Consider the following 24,079-nt stretch of genomic DNA (forward strand, 5'->3'; position numbering starts at 1 on the left):
TTGTGACGCTTAATTTACACAATTTACACATGCGCGAGTAGCCCTGACACACATTATCAGTCACACCGAACACCATTCTCACGTTGAAAAAGCGTTCTAAAGGCGGAACAGAAATAGAGAAAACGGTGAACGCCGTAACAGAGATAGAGAGACAGAGGCATTAAAAAATAAACTAAACACATACTTCAACAACGCCTCCTCTCATTAAACGCTAATTAAAAAAGAAAATGACGCAAAAGCGCTTCACCTTCCCTTTACGAACTCTATCGCCAACTTATTTGCGCTATCTATTACTACGCTACAGCCTGTTTCTTTGAAAATAGCGAAACACGAAAAGAAAAAAGAACAGAAAAAAAAGGAAGAAGTAGAAGAAAAAACCCAAAACGATACAACAAACGCTTCGTTCACGCACGGTCGTTGCGAACGAACGAAACAAAAAAAGGAAAAAAAATGAAAGGAAATTAATGGCGATGCCGTATCGTAAACCAGCTTGTACAGCGAAACAGAGGGAGAAAAATCTGAAAATGAAGGGTAACGAAACGTTTATCCACGCAAACACTTTCACATTCTCCCAAGACACTGCAAACGCCACTACGTAAGCACCATACAATTATAAGCACAGTGTTTTTTTTTATCAGTGGTAAGGATAGTCTTACGGGGGATTCTTTTTCTTTTTTCTGTATTTTATCTTATACTTTTTTTTTTTTTTTTTTGTTTTAATTCTTATGGGAACGAATATTAGGATCCTTGATTATCCATGCGAGCAACCACTAAACACATCAGAGATCCTGCAGCACGGACCAATCGTCCTGTGGCTGGGCTCCTGCAGGATCGTCCAGGATTTAAGCTCTCTCGGGTGTGCTAGAGCCTCGGGCTACGGTACTAGTGAGACGTATACGGGGATGTACTATATGAGGGCTGTTTTGGACGTCACAAGCAGAGGTGCGCAGATTTAAACGTTAACAAGCACCAGCTGTAAATTTTAATTGGACGAAAGCTTGCCTGCCCCCTTGCGTTTACATTGGACGCAACCGACATTCCTTCCTCTTTTTCATTCGTTCCAAATTACCCAAGAAGGTTACATTACGCGTTAATAAAACATTCTTGTTCCAGTCTATGGCACATTGCGCACCTCTGATGAAGATCAAGGAAGGTTTGAACGGGTACTACTTATCCTTAGGTTTCTGAGGAGACGGATTTCTAAGGGCGTTCGAGGCAGGCATGATGCGGAATTCGTTTCCTAGGGATTGGATAAACTGCTTACAGCCACTCCCTGCTGCCTTGGAAGTCATTTTCCAACGAGTTATATTCGAGATTCCAATGTAGAGGATTGCACGAAGAGCGCGGTAACTGCTAAGTAAGTAGAATGAGCCGCTTTGCGTCAGACACGACGTATAATTTATTCACGAACGATATACTTTCCTATAATTCTAGTTTCACGCGAATAACTTCCAACGTTATTAAAGTAGAAATGAATCTTTTGTTTCTTATTTTTTTTTTATTGTGTAACAGATAATAGAAGATAACGTGAATGGTCGTTTGATTGGCGATTGAACGACAAAGGCAGCAGGTTCGAGAGGGCGTTTAGTGGTTCGTTCATGTAGGCAACGACCAAGCGAAAACGTCCCGGTCGCCGCGTTACAAGAGAATACCGCGGTAAGGTCAGAACGTCGCGCCAGCCAGCCAGCAGAATTCTAAAAAGTGGTAGTGCTTACTGTGCGGAGAGGTGGGGTGGAGTGGGTGATGGGGTTGGGTCATATTTCCTGGGGCGGCCGCGGGACAGATGCCGCCGCTTTACGAACTCGGCGTCGTCCACCATCCAGAATGACCCGAAGTCGTCCTCATAGCGCACAAAACACTTGTGCAATGATAGATTGGTGCGGATCGCGTTCTGTATACACAGACAAGACCACCAAGAAATAGAGAAAAAGAGAGTAAAAAAGATAAAGGTTGTTTCTGCTTGTTGCTGTTGAAACTTATTTCGTTTGGTTTTTGGTTACGTTTCCTTCCCTTTCTAGCTTCTACTTTTTTTTTCGTTTCGATTTTCCTTTTGTCTTTCGTTTTTCCTTTTTTTTTTTTTTTTGGTAATTATTCTGCTGAGCTCTACGCTCTTCTCCTTTCTGCGTACGTTCTTAAAGCGTCTAACGAAAAACGTTGCCCTCGAGTGGCACGACCGTTTCTCGAACGTAAAACGATCGCGACTCTCGATCTCATGCACGTGTCGTATTATCTCGTAAAAACGTGAGACGAGATCACGAGCCGTTAACAGCTCGTAATTAGCCTCGTCGTCCTCTCCTACCCAGTAGGGATTCGATGATCGAGCAAGGCCCCCGACTCGATCGAATCCCGGCGTCCCAGAGAATAACAAAGACAGCACAGACTCGCAAAGAAGGGGGTAGAGAATAAAAAAACAAACGTAAAGTAATATATGTAGTAAGACGATTTTCCTCTCACTACCTGACCAAGTGCAATTCAGCGGTTCTCACTCTGCACTGGCATATCCCGCATCCGGCTTCCGGGTATTCGAGACTAGACTCGGGCCAGAGAGACTTTGGCCCTGCCAATTCTCGGTCGGTTAGTCGCTGCAAAGCCCACATGCTTGTTAAAAAGCACACACCACGGTTTTCTACGGTACTCTTTCACACAAGAGCAAAATGAAGTCGGCCACATTCGCACAATCACTCGCGTCTGCTCCTTTCCTCCTCCTTCTCCTCCACCTCATCGTCGAATTTCACGATCTTCGAACACACATCCTTTCAACACGTTCTCACACTTCATACTGACGGCTACCATCGCACACGAGAGACGGGCAAGTAAAAAAATCACACGCACGAGGGACCAAACACAATACAAAGCTAATTTCCCGAGTACAATTCGTGAAAAAGAATTCTATCTTTCTATTTTTCCTATTCGTGGATGAGGGTTTTGTTGAGAAACTGAGTTTGAAATTGTATAAGAGGAAAAAAAAACATTCGTCTTTTTTAATCATTCAATTTTAAAAGATCAAAGTTTCCATGAAATACACGAAATTTGGTATGTGCGTTGGTTTTTTAGAAGAATGAAATTTGAACGATTGTATCTCGGGAAGCACGATGTTAGCAGAGACAGACGTACGGACAAACGACGCAAGCGAATTACAGATAATACAGATTATCATGGCGTACACAGGTGTATGAGAAAAAAGAAATGGTTTATATATACACACACGCACACAAATCTATACGTATGAGAAATGCGCACGCATGAGGTACACAAAAGGTCTGGAAACATACCTACAGATATACTAGGTATATACGTATTTAAAAAAGTGAGGATAGGGCACGATATGTAGGTAATCAAGAAATATATATATCGTACACAGATAAACAAATGCACAGAAGAGCGTGCGTGTATGTGCGTATACATACATATGAGGCTTGCGCACGCACGCGTTATGCGAGCGTACACAGATTAAAAAAACCTTATTAATATGTATATATATATAAATAGCTATGAAAAATACGTGAATATATATGTAAAAGAAGCTATATATATAAATATGTATACATATAAAAAATAGAATATTAAACACTATTAAATATTTATAAATGTATATATAGAAATATCGATATATATATAATGTATATATATAAAAATGTATAAAAAGACGTATATTAATATATATATAAAAGTTAAAAAGATAGTAAAAAACTTGACAAGTATAAACATGAATGGGCGTGGGAAAATGGGGTTAGCGGTACGAGTATGTAATTAGAGAGTAAAAGCGAATAAGTGAGAGAGTATTGTATAAATATATCTATATAAATATCTATATAAATATGTAAAAAGACAGAAGACAGAAGAATATTTAGAAATATAAAAATATATATATTATTATATTAAAAAACAAAGAGGGGGGAACACAAGGGATGTAAGGAGAAGAAGATATAAAGAGACAGGATGCGACCGAGGCCGATTATTTCGGATTGTGGTCTGAAACCGGTTTTTGTTGTTGGTAGAACCATTTTGAGAGGGGGTACCAAGGGGGAAGATTATTATAATGAATATATCGATAGAAAAAGATAGAAAAAGATAAATAAGATATATATATAATATATGTCGTAAATATATATATAGAGGTAAATAGATCTATAGAGACGTAGTAAAGAGTATAAAAAACGCGGCAGTAGAATTTTTTTTTGTCGGTGGGACGGGGGCAACGTACCCGGTCGTGCTGCAAGCGCGTTGAGGACGTCTCTTGTAAAACTCCACTTCGTCCACCGTCCATACGGCGCCTTTCACGTTTTCGACTCGCATGAAACATTTGTGGAGAGACAGGTTGTGTCGCACTGCGTTCTATACAAAATAATACACAGACTAAATAAGCAACGCAAAAAACGAACGAAGCCAACTCAATCGCGAGGCCGGCTGTCGATCGGGGAACACGATTCGATGGCGTGTAATTTTTCTGTATCTTTTTTGGCTTTTCTTTTCTTTTTTTTTTTTAATACAGGCGGCATTCCGTCATCCCCGGCGTCGGATGACGACGACGACGACGACGACGACGACGACGACGACGACGACGACGAAGACAACGATGGCGACGATGACGACGATGATGATGGTGATACAACCGATACACGCTGAGATGAGACGAGGATGGATGAGATTTTCTTGTCTGTCTCGGAGAAGGTAAAGGATTACGAGACTCTTTCTCTATTATCTCTGTTGGCTCTGATTTAGACAAGCTGTATCGTGTCTTTTTGTGAAGGAACATGTCTATATCTTGCAGGCTATCACTTTAATACACTCCGACTGTAATAATTGGCAGGAATAATAATACGCGCTAATAGAAAATAAAATTGTGGGAAATTTAAAGTGGCAGCCTGTCTTTAACTTGAAGTTCAAGAAACGGCTCAAACGAACCGCTCGAACAGAACAGGAAAGCACCGGGAAAAACCGAGAAACTGATTGATGAGTGAATTAGTAAGTAACGTCGTGTGTGAGTAGCAAAGGATACCCGGCGATGGTCGCGCAATGACAAGGCCGTAAGAGGACATAACGAACCAAAACGATTAATCGAAAGATACACGGTATAATGTGGCATTCCTTTATCGTTAATGCACAGCTAGTCATCTAAGTCTAGGGGCAACGACAACAATCATACATGCCGCAGGGCCGTACAAAATTCCAAAAGAAGTAAAAAAAAAAAAAAAAAATAAAAAGAAAAGGAAAATCAGAAAAAAATGAAAAAAGTATATAGGTGTAAGAAATTTAGGAAGAACTGTACGAGAAGATCGCGTCGAAGGTTACGACCTCCGCTGACGTGGAAAACGTGGATCCTTTGACGTTGAATCTGGCTGCCTCCTCTCTGTCTGATAGCCGTTGTTAAACCTGTGGTTGCTTTGAAAATTTTCAGATACACATAACCATGCGAGGCGAAGCTTCATGGCAAACGTCGATTACTTCCACGCTCACTCGCACACACGCAAAAAACACACGCGCGCGCGCACTCTTGCCAACAAGCGTATCATATGTTATCATATTACGATTTAATTGTGATTTATCGCCGTATGATTTCAGTCAGAAATTACATTATTGCAATATCGTGTCAGATCATTGTTAAATCCCAATTAGAGTAACAGTCTCCCAAGAAGATTTTAATTACGGGCTGCAAGACTACTGGCTAAGAAAAGATACGATGGAAAAACAGAAATCATTCTGATAAATGACAAACGAATCGCAATACGACATAATATTTCACATGTTACCGAGTCTCCCCCTTAAATCGGGAAAGCAACACAATTATCGTTACCAGCTCGTCTGCTTGGCACATCACTTAGCCTGTTAATTCAAATTAATACGTAAGATTATCTGAGATTCTTGAAAGCTCATCCTTTCTAGTTAAAACGCATTCAGCTTAATCTGCTCGTAAATGCAAATTGCACGACCAGTCATTTCGTCTTTGTGACTTGCAATCAAACGTTGCATAACTCGTGCCACGCTGAGTTCATCCATTTAGAGGAGAAAATTATTTTAGACTTCCTAAATGCATGGCAGCGCGGCGGATTTTTGCATCCGAATCGTTCGAGGACATTTTGACAAAATTTTCCCGATATTTTCACGCTTCCGATCAATTATTTACGCCGAAGATTTTTATAATTCAACGTGATCACTTCTATAATAAAATAACATCCTCGAATCGTTCTTCCGAAACGAGATTGAATGTTCGATATTCGAATATTCGAATGAACTGAAACACTCGTTTCGAGAAAGAATCGAACTTTAAATTCGATGACCGTCGTACCTTCATTTTTCTTTGATCTTTTACATTTCTCTGCATCCTGCTTAACGCTTGTTATATTTTTCCTTTATTATAGTCAAAAGATATACCTTCCACGTTGCTGCGTTGCGCCGGAAGTAGCAGAATGTGTTTTGAAACCAGTTGTAGATCTCGTTCAGCGTCAATTGTTTCTCCGGCGACTCGATGATCGACTGTGAAAAAAAGAAAACAGAAGAATTCCCAAAATTCAATTTATCATTTTACAAAGATGGGAGGTGTAGTAAGTAATCCTCACCGGTTTCTTTGAGTGTTCCTTTGAAAATTAAATCTAAAAAGGGGTGCTCTTAGGGGACAATTCATTCGATATCTGAATTAATCAGAACGCTAAAGGAATATGTCTAATGCGTATCGAATGGTTCTCACTCACCTGTCTGATTAATGATGCATACGTGAACGGCGGTCTGACATCGGCGTTCTTGTAAAATTCCCTATTTCGTTGAATTTCTGAAATATACCAAGAAGCTTCGCTTGTTTCATTTTCCAAAACGTAATGAGTATGAAAACGGCAAGAGTTACGCGGAACCCTTACGCGGCCGAAGGGTAAAAGTTCATCGACACCATCTCTTTTCGCGTGTCTCAGACGATTACTTAAATTTACAACTAACAAGCAGTACGCTAATGTTTCAAGCACCGTTTAAAGAGATGGTTGTCAGAAACATTCTTAGAAAAGCCATTATTTGAAAACGTTATGTGTTCATATTTTTGATTTTTGTTGCAAAATTAATTCGCGGTACTTAGTTCTTTTCTATTCTTTTTTCCAAACAAAACAATAAATAAACAATTCGTGACGTTTGTGTGAAACGAAAGGGGATCAGCTTGTATTCGATCGCATGCTCAGAAAACAAATATCGAATCAAAACTATGTACGACATTCTTAAAACTAGATCAAAGATTAAGCAAGAAGCGATTGGATATGATTTAGGGTAGATAGAAACGGATACTTCTTGTCAGGCCTCGTTCATCCCTCTTTGCAGAAAATCGGGGATGACGATTGAAGTATCTGAATCTCTATTCTACAGGGCAGAAGAGGAGTAAGGGGATTGAAAGAGGTGAAAGTTTTCTTCCTGCATGCAAAGGGTGCACCCTTTAAGAAAATCCTTAAAGCCACCAAAGGAGCGTGGAAAGAAGGTTGACAGTACCTTGTTGGACGTCAAGGCCAGCACGCTCCAGCATGTAGGGCAGCCCTACACGGTGGGGAGGGCGGGCAGCACAAGAAATAAGGAAACAACAGAAGCATCGGTAAGAAAGAAGTTCGAACTGGCGTACGTTTAGAAATTCATTAATTTTTGTTCATTTTCTTTTTTTTTTTTTGTTTCTTGTTTTATGCTCGTTTATGTCTTTTATTCTTTTCTTTCTTTTTGGTTTATTCTGACTTTTATTCTTGGTTTGATTGTTTTACACCTTTCGCACTCTATGTACCTATTAGATTCGTCGCCAACAAGGTTTCGAACACTGTAGCTCACGTGACATTGTTGCTACCGTGAATAAATCTGTGCGTGTGATAGAGTTTACGATAGGAAAAAAGGCACGAGATCAAGAGAGGACCGTAAAGAGCATTTGCTACAGGATTTTCTTTTCGTCGGGGCATAGTTGACAAGGACGAGCCGGGAAATGCTTTTTAAAATATTGTTTCTCAATTCGGGGCATAAATTCACTATCATATTCAGTGAAATTATGTTAACTCAAGCGTATACGGCTTTATTCGTATCTTTTTAGATTAAGATTAAGAAATAAATTGGCGAGCGAGACAAAAATAGCATTTCGCGGGTCGCACGTTTCCCCGACTGAATTTTGGTTAAGTCGTTACCTTCGTTAATATCTATTCCAGATCTATCGACGGCTACTCTGCGCCTTACAGTGCCCTCGTCATACAGTCCTACGAATAGTATTCAATTTCTGAATTTACATATCTTTCGTTTCACCTTTCTCAAGACGATATTTTAATCCTTTCTTTCCTTATACATATATCTCTTAAACTTACATATTTGAAAAATGGTTCTTTCAATAAACCGTTAATGAATCTCATCGACAATTATCCATATTACTTTTAAATTGATTGCCGGTATCTTTTGTATGCTAACCACTTTCTTTATCGCAGGTAAAACGGAAGAACGCACAACTTCAACAATGTCAAATACGATTTTTCGATACTCCTGACCGGTCCATGACAAGAAACTTACTAATCAGAAATACGTGAAAGATAGAATATAATCGTGAAAGTAAAAGATGACAGAAAATACGAGATGACCTTACCTCCTGCCAAGGAAAGAGCGGATTTATCACTGATACGTCGTCTGATGGGCCCTGCCATGCTCGGCATCGTTGGCATCGTAGGCATGCTACCTGGCATGTTCGGCAAAGGTGGCATCCCAGACATATTTGACATGTTGGGAATAGGTGGCATAGGCGCACCACCTGCTGAAGGTGGCAGCTGTCCACCTGCTGGCGACCTGACCGCCGACACCAATGCGGACATCGAGACTGGAGACACTTGAGAGACGCCGAAGTTTGGCGGTGGTTGGCTCATTAGGGCGGTTGAGAGATTTAACTTTGGTATACTCGAACCCGTCTGAAAAAAGAATGAGACGATGTATACTTGGAGAAAGTATTTAGAGCCATTGCTTGGAGGATTTCGATGACTCTATCGACGTTTTTTAATTCTTTAATAAACCTTAAATGAACGATAATTTTGTAGAATTCATCAAGCTTGTTGGTTACTCTTGCACACATGTGTATCTTGTCACAAACCTATAGGTTTAGTTTCTTACAGATTATTGACACATGCGTTTATGCTTAATTTTTCTTTGAATTTCTCTGAAACATCTGATATCTAGAAATGCGACGAATTTCCGAGTGTATGAAATCCTTTGACGAGTAATCCATAAACTCGGAAGCCATAAACTGAAAAATATAATAATGTATTATATTTTACACAATACTACAATAATGTATTAGGCTTTCAAGTCAGCCTTGAATTTGAAATCAGATAATAAAGCTGAGAAATTACTGTACACATACGCTGCTGATTAATTCGACTTTTTAGGAATTACGAGAAAAAAAAAAGAGAGAATAAAATAACGTTATCTTTTTCTGTAGCCTTGATAAATCCTATTAAAAAAGTTAAAATACGCTTTTTTATGCAATTAAAGGTATCTGCTTAATGTAAAAGAGGAAAAAGAAGAACGTGTAGAGCTATCCCCGGTAATATAATTCGTTACAGCATATCCATTGTTTTATGCCGATTTATAAAAAGTTATAATAAGGTTGGAAGTTTCTTTTTTATTAATGAACAAGTCACATTCGAATATGTTGATACGAAATATATTCCAGCAGTACGGTCTCGATATCAGAGATGATCCGAGCAGAGTGCGGGGGAAGGGGGCGGCTCCTCCCTTTCGCGTTAAAATAATTAAGTCGGCCAGAGAGGACGAGCCACGCAGCCGCACGGAGAGAGGGCTAATGCGATATTGGTATTCTCCGACTGTCGGACTTGTTAGAGGTTTTAATTAAGGCGATATAAAATCAACGAGGACCCGATGAATTATTAATGCAAACTTTATGTATAAATTAGCGAGTCTACTCGGCGGCGCGTTAAAACTGAAACTGGCGTTGTTGTTAGCCGCGGCGAGAGCTCGTAAAATTCTCCGAGCGCCGTGAAAATCTGGCTTTACGACTACCGAACGGTGCTGCCAGAAGAGTTTACCATCCCGACACGATCGTTAGGAAACGTTTTTCCGGATTCTGGCCCCATACAGCGTTCGTTCCACGTACCGAACCGCATAACCTACCACCTTACGATTATTGCTATCCATATCGCTCGTATATGACTTGTACCATCCCTATAATTTACGCTGACATATTGTTTTTCTCCTGGTAACTTTCGATCGAACAGTTTCTAATGGCTACTTTACGAGAGTCCTTATTGCATCGAGCACAGCTTGGACAGCGCTATACAGAAACTGCTTCAATATGCAAAATTTGGAATTTTATTATTTAATGTATTCTATAACGATCATGTTTGGTAATGCAAAGACTCACCGATGACTCGGAGGACTTTGGTGGTTCGGGGGAAGCCATTTGTTTCGCCACGTGCAGATGATGCATCATGGCGGTTAGCCGGTCCCGTTCCTTCTGCAACTGAATTTCTAGCTGCGAGACAACTTGCATCTGAACCCTGGCCTGCGCCGTCGATCTGTCGTCCAGCGTGTGCTCCGTGTTCAAGTGCCTGCAGTATCGTTCAAAAAGTTACTTTCAGTTCATTCTCTTTTAATTAGCACAATCATGATTGATATGTAAATGGTAAAGAATTTAATCTCGATATATTTCGTTTACTTTCTTCATTACGTAATTCCATATAATTCGACTTTAAGATGTGAAATTTCCAGTCAAACGTGATTTTTTTTTTTTTTTTTTCTTAAGGATTCGTGCTATCTTTATTGTTATTACTAGAAATCGCTTAATAGGTAAATGGTAAATTTCCGCGTCAACTCTGAAGAATTACTATTTACACCGGAGAATTATTCGAGAACCCCTCCCTTCACCGCGAATCCTCCAGCGAAGACTAATGAAATTATGTCGCGAACAATGTCGGGTCGTTTACGGGGAAATCAAAGCTTCGCCGCGTTACAAAGAAACGTTTGTCTCTGGCCGTGGTGAATCTTATCCCACGGGACACCGAAAGAATCGAGTTCCACGATGGTCTGAGGGCTGGCAACGAGATTCCGTATTTAAGAATTTCCGTAATCCTTCTTCGTCGCCGGCCGGTGTATCGCGAAGAGTAAAAGAGGGTGAAGAAAGGAAAAAGAGGGAGAGAGGTTGGTTAAGACCAAGAATACGGGAAGGTCCAACGGGAAGAGGCGCAGGGGACAGGAGGAAGGGGATTAGACCGAGAGGCATAACGATGCGGTCGAATGTCGTGAATATTAATGAGACAAAGGTAATTAGCGTTTTCCTTTTTTTCTCGTCCTTTTTTAAGTAACGGCTTGTTTGAGGGAGTTTGCGGCGACGAGCCTCGTGATTACTAAGGGATTCCCGTCGACCGAGGGAGGCAAATGCTGTCTCTGCTTTGAGACCGATGAAGAAGGTGCCGGATGTCAATGAGATACGCTGACTCGAGCGATTTTTCTACACTTCCTCGAGCCAACCCCTCGCGAGTAGCGCCTTCTCTTAACTCATTCCACTGGGCGAAATTGCCGACTTTATTCTTCGTCGGTTCTCCTCTTTCTCTGCCAGCCCAAGAATCACTGTCTATCCCTACTGCGCTGGGATTTACCTACTTTCCGGTTATACATCGCGGGTTTCAAATAGCCAAATCGGTTGTTAACGTCGGTGGATTAAAAATGCTCGAAGCTTATGTTGTCAATATGCTTGCCCGTTTCGAAGAAATAGAATTAAGCCTTTGGCAACGTGGTAAGACAAATATAGTATTAATAAATTCCTCCTTAAACGACCGATTAAAAATTATAGTATCGTAAGTTAAGATTTTAAATGTTTCAATGTTTAAAAGGTTCTCCGATTTAGTATCATAATTAATGAGATTTCATTACTAAATAATTTTATTTTTTGTCGCGATACGTTTTCATGTCTTTCCAGAAGTTATTTTCTAATTATCGATTAGATAATCGGTCAGAGGATTGACAAGAGCGATCGACTTCAAATCCCACGATTACTATGATAGCGATAAAACGGTGGAAATTTGAGAAATTTGAGGACTCACTTAAGGAATGCTTGATAGTCTTCACAAATAACTTCACAGCCTGGCCACTTGCAGACCCCATGGCCGTACAGGGGATGAACCTTGTCGTTGGAGGAAACATCCAGCGGTTTCTCGTCCAGAGGAGTGGTTCCGTTCATCTCCGACCGCCGACTCGACACTGTCGAATTGAGAAGTCCTGCGATAGTCCGGAAACGAACGTCGCATTTTCCAAGTACAAGCAAAAGAAAGAACAAAAAGTATGTGGAAAGGTGGTAAGAGGAAGGTGACGAAAGGGAACGATATCGAGAATACGAAGGGAAATTCGACTCTCGATCGTTGATGGATCGTGGAGAATTTCTGTTTACCATTGAGTCCAGCCACGGATTTTGGAACGTTCGAGTTCTGGTGGGTTTCCGGACCATCCGATGTGTCCGATTTCCACATTGGTAGACCTTCGCCAGGTTGAAGACCTGTCAAAAATTTCGCACATATTTTATTAATAATCCTTTGAATACTTAAAATTACAAGAATTCTAACAATCTAATACTTAGCGAAGAATATAGAAAAAATTGAAGTGTTTTGATATATTTACCCCGTATATTGTAATGTGTTATTTTGTCTGGACTTCTAATAAAGTGTTTATTTATTTGTTTAATCGTTTATTTAACGATCAGCTTATAGGAGCACAATTATACGTGTAGGTAAAATGCGTAATCATTCTACACGAACAAAAGCATTTCGTCAAAGGAAACAAAGATTGAAAATTAAATTACGTATAAATGTCGAAAAGATCGAAATAGATCGATTAAGTGCAATTAGCTCACGCTGATCCACGAGCTCCAGCCTTGAAAACAGAAAGAGCCATTTCTAATCTTGTTCGTACGACATATGCATCAAATATTTAAAACTATGATAAAAAAAAAGTACAAAATAGTACAGAAAAATAGAGAATTAAGGAAATGGCATAAATAACACGTACAACGTGGAAAGAACATCACTTCCCATCTTTCGTTTGCAATTTTTCCTCAAATACTACAAATTTATTTCAAAGCGTGAATTTTCAAATCGAAAGCACGAAGAGCATACGTGAACGAGGTTCTGTCGCTTTCCTGGCCCTATTATTCCACCCTTCCTCCTCGGTTCCTGTACGCGCGTCAGAAAGAAAAACATGGTCGGAACGAGATCCGACGCAACCGAAACACTTCTGCGCGGAAAGTTTTGCCCAGGGTAAAGTAGAAAATGAGAAAGTGCAGAGGGAGGGAGATTACCTGACGGGATGGTCTTGGGGTTGACCCGATGGATTGTTGTTTAAACGAAGCTTCGACATTAGCTTACTTCGGAAATTACGCGTTTTACGTATGTACCTAATAAAATTTACTGTAGCTTTGCTTACTCTTAATGATAGTCTCTAAATGTTCAAAGTATAAATTGCTTTTAGGAAGAATAACACAGAAGTTTCTAAACTCGCTTTAGTTTTCGAATTGCATTCTAGTTTCAACAAAGAAGAAGATTTCTAATATTTTAAGTAAATCTCTAACATAAAGTTTCGAATGAAGAACGATCCTTTCATATTTTCCACTTATTGGGAGAATTTTTTAAATACAATAATAAAACTGTGCCATTGCATCGAAAACGATTGGAAACATGCAACAGCATTAAGAAATTCTGTTCTATCAATTCTAAGTTTATCGATGAGTTCACTGGCAGACTGTGGAAATAATTTTCTCTCATTTTTGCTATTCTTCTTTTCTTTCTAATATTGTAACTCTCTAAAATTTCTACCATAATTAATAATAATATTTCTACCTGAAGAAGGATTGTGACCCTGAAGACCCAGACCCTGTTGAAGAAGGTATTGGCTCTGCGTAATCTGTAATTGCTGTATGAGGCGTTGCTGTTGAAGCGCCAGTTGTTGAAGCGGCGCAGACGCCTTCTTTTTGTCAGCCGTTTGTAGCAAATGCGTCTGTTGAATGACATTAAGCTGCAATTGTTCCTGCAGTTGCTGTATCGCCTGCTCCAACTTCTTCCTACCTAGCTCCGCAAACTGGTGTTGATGCTGTAAGCATTTCGACAAACAGCCGTAAATTTGCTCGTTAAAATTCTCCGCGATTTACACACCTTATAACAACACTGGAAAACGAGGAACTTGTTGGGGAAAAAAATTTCACGTTGGAGGAAAAAGAAAAAAATTGAAGGGTGGAAAAGTTGCATCTTGACGCTGCTGAATAAATCTCAGACGCGGATAATTCGCAGGGGGAGGCAAGAGAAAGACAGGGGGCAGTTGATGAGTAGCCAGAAGACAAACAACGAGACACAACGGCTGATGGCGATGCTTAATTGCTTACCTCGTCCCCTCTGCGTTCATTCTCCGTCTTTTCTAAGCCTGGAGGATATTTTAAAACAAACTCACCGAAGTAGGCACGCCTTATAGTATCATAGTACAAACGAAAATTGCGCCATTAACGAGACACGACAAGGTTTTATTAAAGAAGTTTTATTTTTTCTCTCTATATATAGAAATAGTAGATGTCACCTCATGATGACAATGATCAAAGAGCGCTAAATTCTCGGTAATTGAGATCGTCTTTCGCGCGAGCTCTCGCAATAATCTGTTCGAGTGGACTGTCTAAATTTGTAGAGTAAAGCATACCGGTCAGGCCAGGCCGCTAAATAAATATTTGATGCCTCTATCGAAGCTATCGAGCCTGTGTGCGAACCTCGTATGACGATATGTATTTGCGTTAAAACGTTCTTTGTGCTGTTTATGGGTAACGTGCAAGAACGGTTCCACGTAGATATTCGAAAATTATCGATATTAAAAAAATTCAAGGAGTAAACACTGGTTATAGAAAGTGTTTCTATCCTTATTTTCTAGTAGAAGGTCCTTTCATTGATTCTACATTTCATTTTATTACATTTTTGCGGTCGTATGGAACTACTAAATGATACGAAAATTGATACATTTAAATTAAGTAGCTGTAAGAAAGTGCTATGATAAAGACGATGGAAGTGCAAATAATTTTTGTAATCACTGTACCAAAAGCATAATTACGTGGAAATTCTTTTTTCCACGCAAACGTTGATTGGAAGATAGAGACACTGTTTGCTGAGCATCGAAATTCCCAGGTTCGCTGGACGCGAACGCACAAATTTCCAAATACCTTTATAATTAACATTACGATAAAATTCCTCGATGGGAAAGTTCGAGAGCAAAAAAATATTGATAATTCAGGAACGCGATGAAAATTATAAAATGTTTGGAAGTTTCGAATAGTTTGAAGAGACACGTTTATTTGAAAATGTCGGTATGAATAGCTCGAGACATTCTTTCGGAGGCTGTTATCCTCTGAAAGGTTGTCCGAATGTTTGTGTAAGTGCGGTAAAGGACGAGAAAGAAGAACGTAGTCCATCAAACGGACGCTTTTTATAATTAAAATTATCAATGGCCGTTGGAGGGTGATAAAAGGCGGTCTGTTTACCCGGCGGAGTATCTGGAAGATGTTTAACTATGCCAAGATGCAATGCTTGCTCGGTAAAAAGGACAAACTTCGCTAATGTACTTTGAAGAAGCGACACAATAAACTTGGAAGGATCGACCTATGAAACTTGAGATTCCTTCGCTGCAACAATGGAGGTCCGAAGAATGGAATACTTACGTCCTTTAGAGACGAAAAGTAGCCGAATCGTTCCTGATTGGACGCATGCTCCGACGAAGAGTCCTAGAAGAATAGAATCAATCTGATGTCAGTCGATAGTTGATTGACGTAACCCATAAAATATATTACTTCTAATAAGATTTAACAACACATCCTTATAGAAGCTCAAATGCGAAATTAAATACAAGTATTATTAAATATTCGATATCCTTGGTCTACACGATTCATGTACTATCTTGCTGTACTTAATCCTTCTGATCTTCCAATGATTGATTAAAGGAGAAATTTAATCTTCTAAATATAAAAACTTTTACGTAACAAGCAAAAATTAAGTAAAAGTGAGTAATAACCAAAGCACGTGCAGAGTATTCTTAAATATATCCGAAGAAAACCACAATATTTAGCCAGTCAAACAAATCTCTATTTAACTTTCATTTCTTTAGGTGTGTCCGTAAGATTTGAAATCTGCGTAAACATTCACAGTCTAGCCATAACAACGTCAATCCAATTTACAGGAACTTAATTCTAGAAACTTCACATTTTCCAATAACTTAAAAAGGTTCCGTTATCATGGCGGACAAAAATATTCCAAAATCTGATTACCTGATGATGTTGCTGTTGTTGTTGCTGCAAATAGAGTGAGTGTTGCTGCATGAATGATTGCAGTTGAGTAGGGCTGAGTATGTGTTGTTGGAGCAGCTGTTGCATCTGATGGATGCCGCTAGCCGGGCTGAGCATCATTTGCGGGGGGTTTTGCGAGGGTGGTGCCCCTGGCGGTCCTCCTGGTGGAGGACCTTGCGAAGGATTCGGCGGCGAACCCCTCTGAGGGGCCTGTGGACTTTGATGAGGACTCGGTTGGGGACCAGGCGCCCCCGAACTCGGCTGTTGCGATTGCTGCGTAATGATAGGTTGCTTTTGCTGGGTCATGGGTGCTGCTGTCACTGTGTGTCCAGCGGGACTGAGCTTTCCATTGCTCTGATACTCGATCGTGAGTTCCTGTTGCTGCTGCTGTTGCTGTGGCTGTTGTGGTTGCTGTGATTGTTCGGTCACGCCGCCACCTATCTCGTTCCGGTTGTTCTCGCGGCTACGTACCGACAGCCGATCTCGTTCTCGGTTCTCGCGTTCCCTCGACGAGGGAATACTGTCGCGTGGTTGCTGTTGCTGCTGCTTCAGGGCTGCAAACAGCGAAGTAGCCTGCAATACGAAAATGGAGATCGAGAGCTCGATCAAAGTCGGTTGCGAGCTGTCTCTGATTTTGTTTTCTTTTCTTTTTTTTACTTTTTTTTCAATAAAAAGATTGATTGTTTCATAAAAGTTAATTCTTTCTATCGAATTTTCCAGAGGATTTTTACAATATAGAAATTACATTAAAGTTACTTTGTGATACAACAACGATACAAACGATAAGTTTTTGGATTAATTTAAATTCGGTGTTCGTTTAATAAGAGATAAAGGAGTTTCTGTTTTGGCGACACCGTTAGTTGTACGAAGTCAAACGCGAGATAACAAGAAAGGGTTGCTAGAGATGGTTGTTGCAAGGGACGAAGAAACCGGGCGAGAACGAAAAGAGGGAAGAAGAAGCCCCGGGGCGGAATATTCATGATATAAATGCCGTGTAATGTGCGCGCGTTAAACTTCCACCGTGTTTTGAGCAATATTGATCTTATCTAATGGTATTCGAGACGTCTTGGTATCCTTCGTCATGATTGGTTGGCTTCGAGAACACCGAGATGGAAACTCGGTGTTGTCTGAATCGCGTCGACTCCAATCTTCTTACTTTGTTGTTTACGCAGCGAGATTTGTTTTATTAAGTTCTATCATCAAGTAGATTGCAGAGTGTAAAGGCGGAACATTGTGCTACTGGTTTCGTCTTCCGCTCTTTGTTAGTTTCTCTTCGAAATGGCGTGGAAGGAACCAGTTAATTCAACGACAGAAATTCTTGAAAAATTTATCATACCTAAGTTTATCATACAACCCAAAAATTGTATCATACGTTGCCACGTAGCGTTCTTTCTTTCCTTTCGCTTTCTTCCCTTCCTCCCTTATCTCCTTTTTTTATTTATATCCTTCTTTCTCTACTTCCTCCCCTACCTTTTAATTCTCTTTTATTTCTTTCCGTCTTTTCTTCGCCTTCTTATCTTCTCCTTCCTTTATCTCTTATCCCCCATTCTTTTCCATCCCTTCTTGCCTTTCAACTTTACATTCCCTTTTCCAATTTCCCTCCTTGCTCTTCCATTCCTCCTTTAAGCGGACCGACGCAAAAGGAGAAAAATTTTGTCACATTTACGGAAATGTAAAACAAACGTATCGTAATGTAACAGAAACTCTTCGTCGATAAACCTCTGCAATATACTTATTTAAAAAAAGTCTACGAAATGATCTCGCGAGTAAATGTAACCGCGCCACATTCAATTTATCGTTCGATTAGGATTAATCGTTTGGATGAATACCAGCCAACAATGGCTCGGCTTCTTTTTCCTTTCCTACTTCATCGTGTTTGTAGAAATGTCCTCGACTTGTTTGTAAGTTGCATCGGAACTTGTTTTCGATTCCTCGAAACAAGCAAACACGCCTCTGTCGTGCAGAGGCTGTTTAGAATGCCTGTTTCGAAACCGCATCTCCGCGTGGCCTGGAGACGATTCCTGACGAGCAGAACAACTGAGAACGCATAGTGAATCCCGAAAACTAGCGTCGCGATCGAAGGTCGTTCTTTGGTGGACCACAGGCGCGCGCGCGCACTTTTCGTAGAATGGCAAATGCGAGCGAGAAAGTCAGAGAGAAAGAAACAGAGAGACACAGTTCCGTCAGAGATAAATTTAAAACGAATTCCTTTCTGCTCTGCTCTACCGTTTTTCTCGTTCCCAGTATGGAAAGTCAGCCTCGCGATTGTTTCTTCGAGCGTGAAAAGCGAGTGTGTCTCTTGGTTGATCCGCGAGTCCTATGCTAATCTTATTTGTGTACGATTACGTATGTTTATAACATGCAAAGAAAGTCCCGACGTGGAGGCGCAGGGCGTTATCAGTGTTTAGTCAGGAGTGGTTGCGTTTCGTCTCCGAAGTTCGAAGCGGACCGACGCGAAAGGAAAAAACGCGTCGTGGAAAAACAGAGGAGGAGTCGCCGTTGGAAAATCCACGCTGATTCTCCTCAGGAAAGCTCGTCCTGTGTTCCCGTCCGGTTCGTCGATTTACGCACGACGTTTCTCCGTTCGACGGAGACGAAATTCCACGGGAAAAGAATTTTTCGAAACGAGGTCCCCGAGGAGTCGGCTCAGTCGCCTTGGAAAAAACAATAAAAAATGATTCGAGAGACGAGGAGCATGAGCGACAGGGCCGTTTACTTAACGAAATTAATGAAAAGCAACGATCGGCAGGAGGTTTTAATCCACTTTAGCCAGAGACGCACCGCCCCGCCTAGATCGCGATCCTTTAATTCGCTAATTAATACCGAGCTCGTTTCTCCTTCTCTTATTCATCTCTCTTCGCTCTGTCTCGCTTCGATTGCTTCTGTTTTAACGAAGAAACGAAGAATCTTGAACGTCCAACGTCGCCGTGTCACCATAGGGTGAAAGGGGTGGAAAAATCGCAGGCGAAACGAAGTAGAGGGTGGGTTCAGCCCACGAAAAAAATGGGGGCCAAGGGGGTGCGGAGTGGGGTGTAGAGGGGTAACGACGAGCAAGCTCGACGTGTGTACACGAACGGGGCCAAAGGAAAAAAATATAAGGGTACAGAAAGAATGAAAGTATAAGAGCCGACTTTGAAGGGCCATCGACTACAGATAAGAGGGACTCCTAAGACTCTTTTAAGAAAAGGTTAAATAAAGGTCGGGGAGCCGCGCTTGTTGTTGGCTGTTCAGATTCCTTCGACCCCTTTCCTTCCCTCCCTGGCCACCGTAACGCCACTTATTTGAATCCCGAAGGCTCCTTCGACTTCAGTCCCGGCGCTGCTCCACTGCTACATGGCCGTCTCGTCGTCGTCACCAGACCTTCATATCTTTTATATATTAGGATTTTCACCAACCATCCACCCCCGCGATCCTTATATATATATATATATATCCGTATATATAGATATATATTTCTTGCTCTTTTTTTTCTCTCTGTTTACTGTTTGGATTTATTCCAGCTCCCCTGACCTCTCCCTACGCCCCGAGAGAACCGCACCAAACTACTGTACGCCCCCGCCTAGCCTGTGTATATGAGTTCTCCGGAGACCTCGGTTTCCGTCTTTATACTTTCGATTTCCCCCCTTTGGTTGAAATCTCTTCGATTCTCCCGCTTCGTCTTCCGCTTCATCTGTCTTTGAAAAGCGTTGAAACTATCCGTGGCTGCGCACAGTGCCGCTCCCATGGCACTCGTCGTGAGTCACCCAACATTTCGTGAAATATACGACAGCCTGACGCGAGCTTCGTTTCGATGGCGAGAAGTAACATTCGAGGTTGCGGCGATTGCTTGTTTATTTGAATCGAGACGAGAGTGTCGCGAGGAGAATACCATTCGGAGATTTGTACTCGGAATCGAAAGATAATTTCCTCGCGAATTGATATGTCTGTGGCTATGGTTACGGCGGATACGTGTTTGAAGGAACTGCGAAATAAAGTATCTGAAAAAAGATGTAGCTAAGATGTAGCTTGTGGTTACAACGGAGGCCTGAACGAGACATTTGAAGATGGAAATGAATATACTCACAAGAATATTCGTTCCTTAGTTTCATTACATGGTTACAGTTTGAGTACATGGTTAATGTTCAATTCTCGATAAACAAATTACTTATTTCCATAAGTTCGTTGATTACAAGAAGATGACAAAACTCGTACCAAATTCCAAGATAAATTTAAAAAATAGCGTCTTAATCACTTTCGCTGCTTTTTAATTTATCTAGTTGATTAATGTTCAGACAAATTTGACAGAACATTGTAATCATGGGGTCTTCGAATCTATATACTGATTGTTCTGGCGTTATCAGAAGACTAATTTTATCAGAAAGCAGACCCGCTACGATCATAGCCTAAAAGAGAAGAAGTTTGAGGAGAAAGGATAGTTTCGCGTTTGGGACAGTGGAATTCGATCAATTTGAATTCAGTTCGACGGAAATCGATAGGGTATCGTGAATGTTCGACTCGTTACGTTGCCACGGTATCTGGAATGTTTATTTAGCGTCGTTTTATACGCGCCAATTAAACTGCACGCACAGAGAGTTGCCGTGAACGTCATCGGAACACTTGTTACAGGAAAGAAATAAAAAAACGAGGAGAGAGGGAAAAAAAAGAAAGAGCGTTGTCCAGGGGAAAAAATTCGGCGATTTGCACTGTCGATCCGTTTATTCCACAAATCCGAATCGGATTTACTTTCTAGTTTTCCCTCACGTTCTATATTGAACATCCCTTTTGGATCTGTTAACCGTGATATTTTCATAGCCGCGATACGCCATAGCAAGAATGTTCTATTATGTATGTATTGATTAAAATTCCCGCTCGGATCTCTGTCCATGGACCGAGAGCGTACTCGCTGTTTGATTGATTTTTAACATCGTAATACCGAACGCACCCGGAATTTCTTCATATCGCAACGTTTTTAATCGGTCGCCTAAATTGTAACCGATGAAAAAGGAGATCTACCTGTCTCGCGTGTATGTTTTTCCTTTTCCACTTTGCATCTATTAAAACCAAAATTATTCGGCGATTCATTACAATAATATATCATATATATCACATGTCTTGGATCAATTATCAGAAAAAATGAGAGAAACGAAAGGAACTTTTATGTAACAACGTTCAAAATTTCATTTTCGATTATAACAGAAGCGAGACTTTCATTAGAAACACGACCTTCGTCTATGTTTGTCTTTTTATAGGAAAATTAAGACATGAATCATTTTTTATAACATCGATTCCACACCATGCTATCATCTGGCTACTAAAATCAGAAAATCCGAAAACTTTGTTAAAATTTGACACGTTTGATCTAAGATATTACAATTTCGATGAATCGCTGAATAACTTTCGTTTGACCTTGTGAAACTAATCCAGAAGTAAATGATGTTTATATAATATACATAACACGGAAAAAGATACAGTATATCCAAAGGTAAGTATTATAAAAGAATCACTATACATTCGAGTTTCCATTCCTCTAATCGTGTTCAAAAAATATAAATTTGCATAAACGTCTGCAGTCTGGCGATTAAAATTCGAGCAATTTATCGAAACGCACAAAGTCATTTGCCCGAACAGCGTCGAAAATGGAGCAGCGCCTGGGGTACAAAACAAGGGTTGCGCGGAGATGTCCCCGTCTCTCGTTTCGTATTCACGTCGACGGCCAATCAGAGACGCGTCTCTTTACACCCGCCTCCTGTTGACGTTTGTCATAATATTTTAATATTAAATCGCGTTACGACCAGCCATGCGTTCGCATAATCAGACGTTACTCCCTGGCCGCCGTTTATATACGTGCGACTGTAAGTCTCTCTCCGGGTGAGAGCAGACCGCAGTGTGAACACACCGAACAGGGTGAACGAGAGCAGGGAAGTAAGAGAGACGAAGGACGCGACACGGAGAAGGAGTACTCGTCACCCCTCGTGCAGTTCCACGTGAAATGTGGAATACAAATTACTCCGAAAAGTCCCTATTCCCGGTCCCGTTTTCCGTCATTCGTCGCGGCACGCAGTCCCTATGAATTCGTCGAATAATTCAGAATTAGAGAAACTATGCGTGTCTCTTTGGACACTGACGAGTCTTTCGAAAGACACGTCTGCCTCTTCTTCCACTATCGCCGATTACTTCCTTACCCTTATTCTATACCAAGTTACTAATTTCTGTGCCGCTTCTAGCTATTCAAAAGTTCAGACACGTCTGAAAATTCTAACCAATCCTAGCCATATAGTAAGAGGTAAGGACATTCGAGCCATCTGAGCTTCAACATCTTAAAACTCGATCTTGAACTTTGCACAAATTGGTCAAATTGTGTATTACGAAACACCATTAGTTATTCATACGATAATGAAAGAATATGGTATATTTGAAATTCAATAAAAAGAAAAAGAATATATCTATGGTACGGTTATTTGAGTCAGTGAGGAAGTACTATATACGTAAGAATTACTAAAACATTTCACAATTTTACTATTTATTCCGCTACTAATATAGATAGCTTAAAAATTGTCTTTGAAAACCGAATTTAGCAAATTACTTAGCTTGACACAAATAATCCTACCTTAGCCTATAACGATTTTCAGATCGATAAGAAACACGAGCAAAGATTAAAGAAGTTCAACGACTTGGACTAGAAAAATAACTCGATCGATCAACAAATTGATTAACCGATTAATACGAAAATTTCCCAGAAACCCGATGGGTCGTAGCTATTCGATAGAAACGAGGACATCTAAATGATCCAATGACTTTGTTCGAAAAGGATTCTGCAATATTGAGAGGAATTAACGATTCTGGGAACGTCTGCGTTGGATGGACGGGCCGGTCCAGCGACTAGGAAGAGATCCATAGAAAAGAGAAAAGGGTGAGTAAGCCTGGTAGGGGTAGTAGGTTTCCTGGGACGACTCACTAGCCAGCTGGATATTTGGAAAATGGCTAGAACCAAGCGGACGGAATGTCTCTGGGCTCCATCGTTAACGGCCTGTGTACATTATAGATGGTCCCGTGATTGGTTCGTCAGCCTCTCAAAAACTCCAGCTCCCGTCGTCGTAGTCGTTCCTCCTCTTCTCGTTCCGTGTTGTTACCTAGCTTCGATTCCCGTTCTATCGTTTCGTAGGTTCATTTCAGCTGGCCCCAACCAACCCACCTCGACTGCCTTTCACCCCCTAGACTTTGTCTTTTTCCAATCGTCAATTGACAATGTACAGAGGCGGCCTTTCACGGGTATCAATTAGTAGGATTCGCTCGACGCTGATGTCCGTACGATCTCAGCTTTCGATCTCGCTTTCAATCCCCTTTTACCTTGTGTCAATTCGACTGCTCTATCTAATAAAGAGATCGACACTATCGGTGAATTTTTTATCGCGCAATTGTGAGCCTTTCGTTCATGAACTGAGATATTCTCTTTGGTAAATTTTAGTTTTGGTCCGAAATGTTCTTTTCCAGAGGAGAACTGCAGCAATGTTCGAATTTTTTAATAGAATTATCTTAAATTTTATCAATATCGAATACTATGAAAGTCGCACGAATATTCGTTATATTATTCATCGTATTAATTATTCGTTGTTTCAAACTTTGAATATACGTGATTTATATCAAATTTCTTTTACTTTGATATGCTTCATTATAATTATAATCGATAGAAATTATTAGCGATTCTGGGATTCGTGCTTTAAATCGATGATACAGTAAAATTTAGTCCTATCGTCTCGTCAAATTTTCAAACTTTTCAAATATACCGATCTAATACGATAAAAATTC

At 40.6% G+C, this 24,079-nt stretch overlaps 1 protein-coding gene across 13 annotated transcripts in view; it reads right to left on the reverse strand.

The window, feature by feature from the left end:
• LOC126872385 (forkhead box protein P1-like) overlaps window positions 1–24,079 on the reverse strand; it is a 215,616-nt gene that overhangs the window by 6,928 nt on the left and 184,609 nt on the right. For 4 of the 13 annotated variants that reach the window (XM_050632268.1, XM_050632267.1, XM_050632279.1 and 1 more), the window contains 11 exons: window positions 16,277–16,867; window positions 15,674–15,736; window positions 13,824–14,073; window positions 12,383–12,487; window positions 12,039–12,213; window positions 10,361–10,547; window positions 8,576–8,891; window positions 8,130–8,198; window positions 6,690–6,766; window positions 6,373–6,474; window positions 1,716–1,891 (listed from right to left, as the gene is read on the reverse strand). In XM_050632268.1, the coding sequence (XP_050488225.1) occupies window positions 1,716–1,891; window positions 6,373–6,474; window positions 6,690–6,766; window positions 8,130–8,198; window positions 8,576–8,891; window positions 10,361–10,547; window positions 12,039–12,213; window positions 12,383–12,487; window positions 13,824–14,073; window positions 15,674–15,736; window positions 16,277–16,867 (2,111 nt within the window). Of the gene's footprint in view, window positions 1–1,715; window positions 1,892–4,204; window positions 4,336–6,372; window positions 6,475–6,689; window positions 6,767–7,461; window positions 7,507–8,129; window positions 8,199–8,575; window positions 8,892–10,360; window positions 10,548–12,038; window positions 12,214–12,382; window positions 12,488–13,823; window positions 14,074–15,673; window positions 15,737–16,276; window positions 16,868–24,079 lie in introns of all 13 variants that reach the window. The other 9 variants (XM_050632278.1, XM_050632275.1, XM_050632274.1 and 6 more) reach the window with 7 other exon arrangements.

This window comes from Bombus huntii, chromosome 13 (assembly GCF_024542735.1).
Source record: "Bombus huntii isolate Logan2020A chromosome 13, iyBomHunt1.1, whole genome shotgun sequence".
NCBI lineage: Eukaryota > Metazoa > Arthropoda > Insecta > Hymenoptera > Apidae > Bombus > Bombus huntii.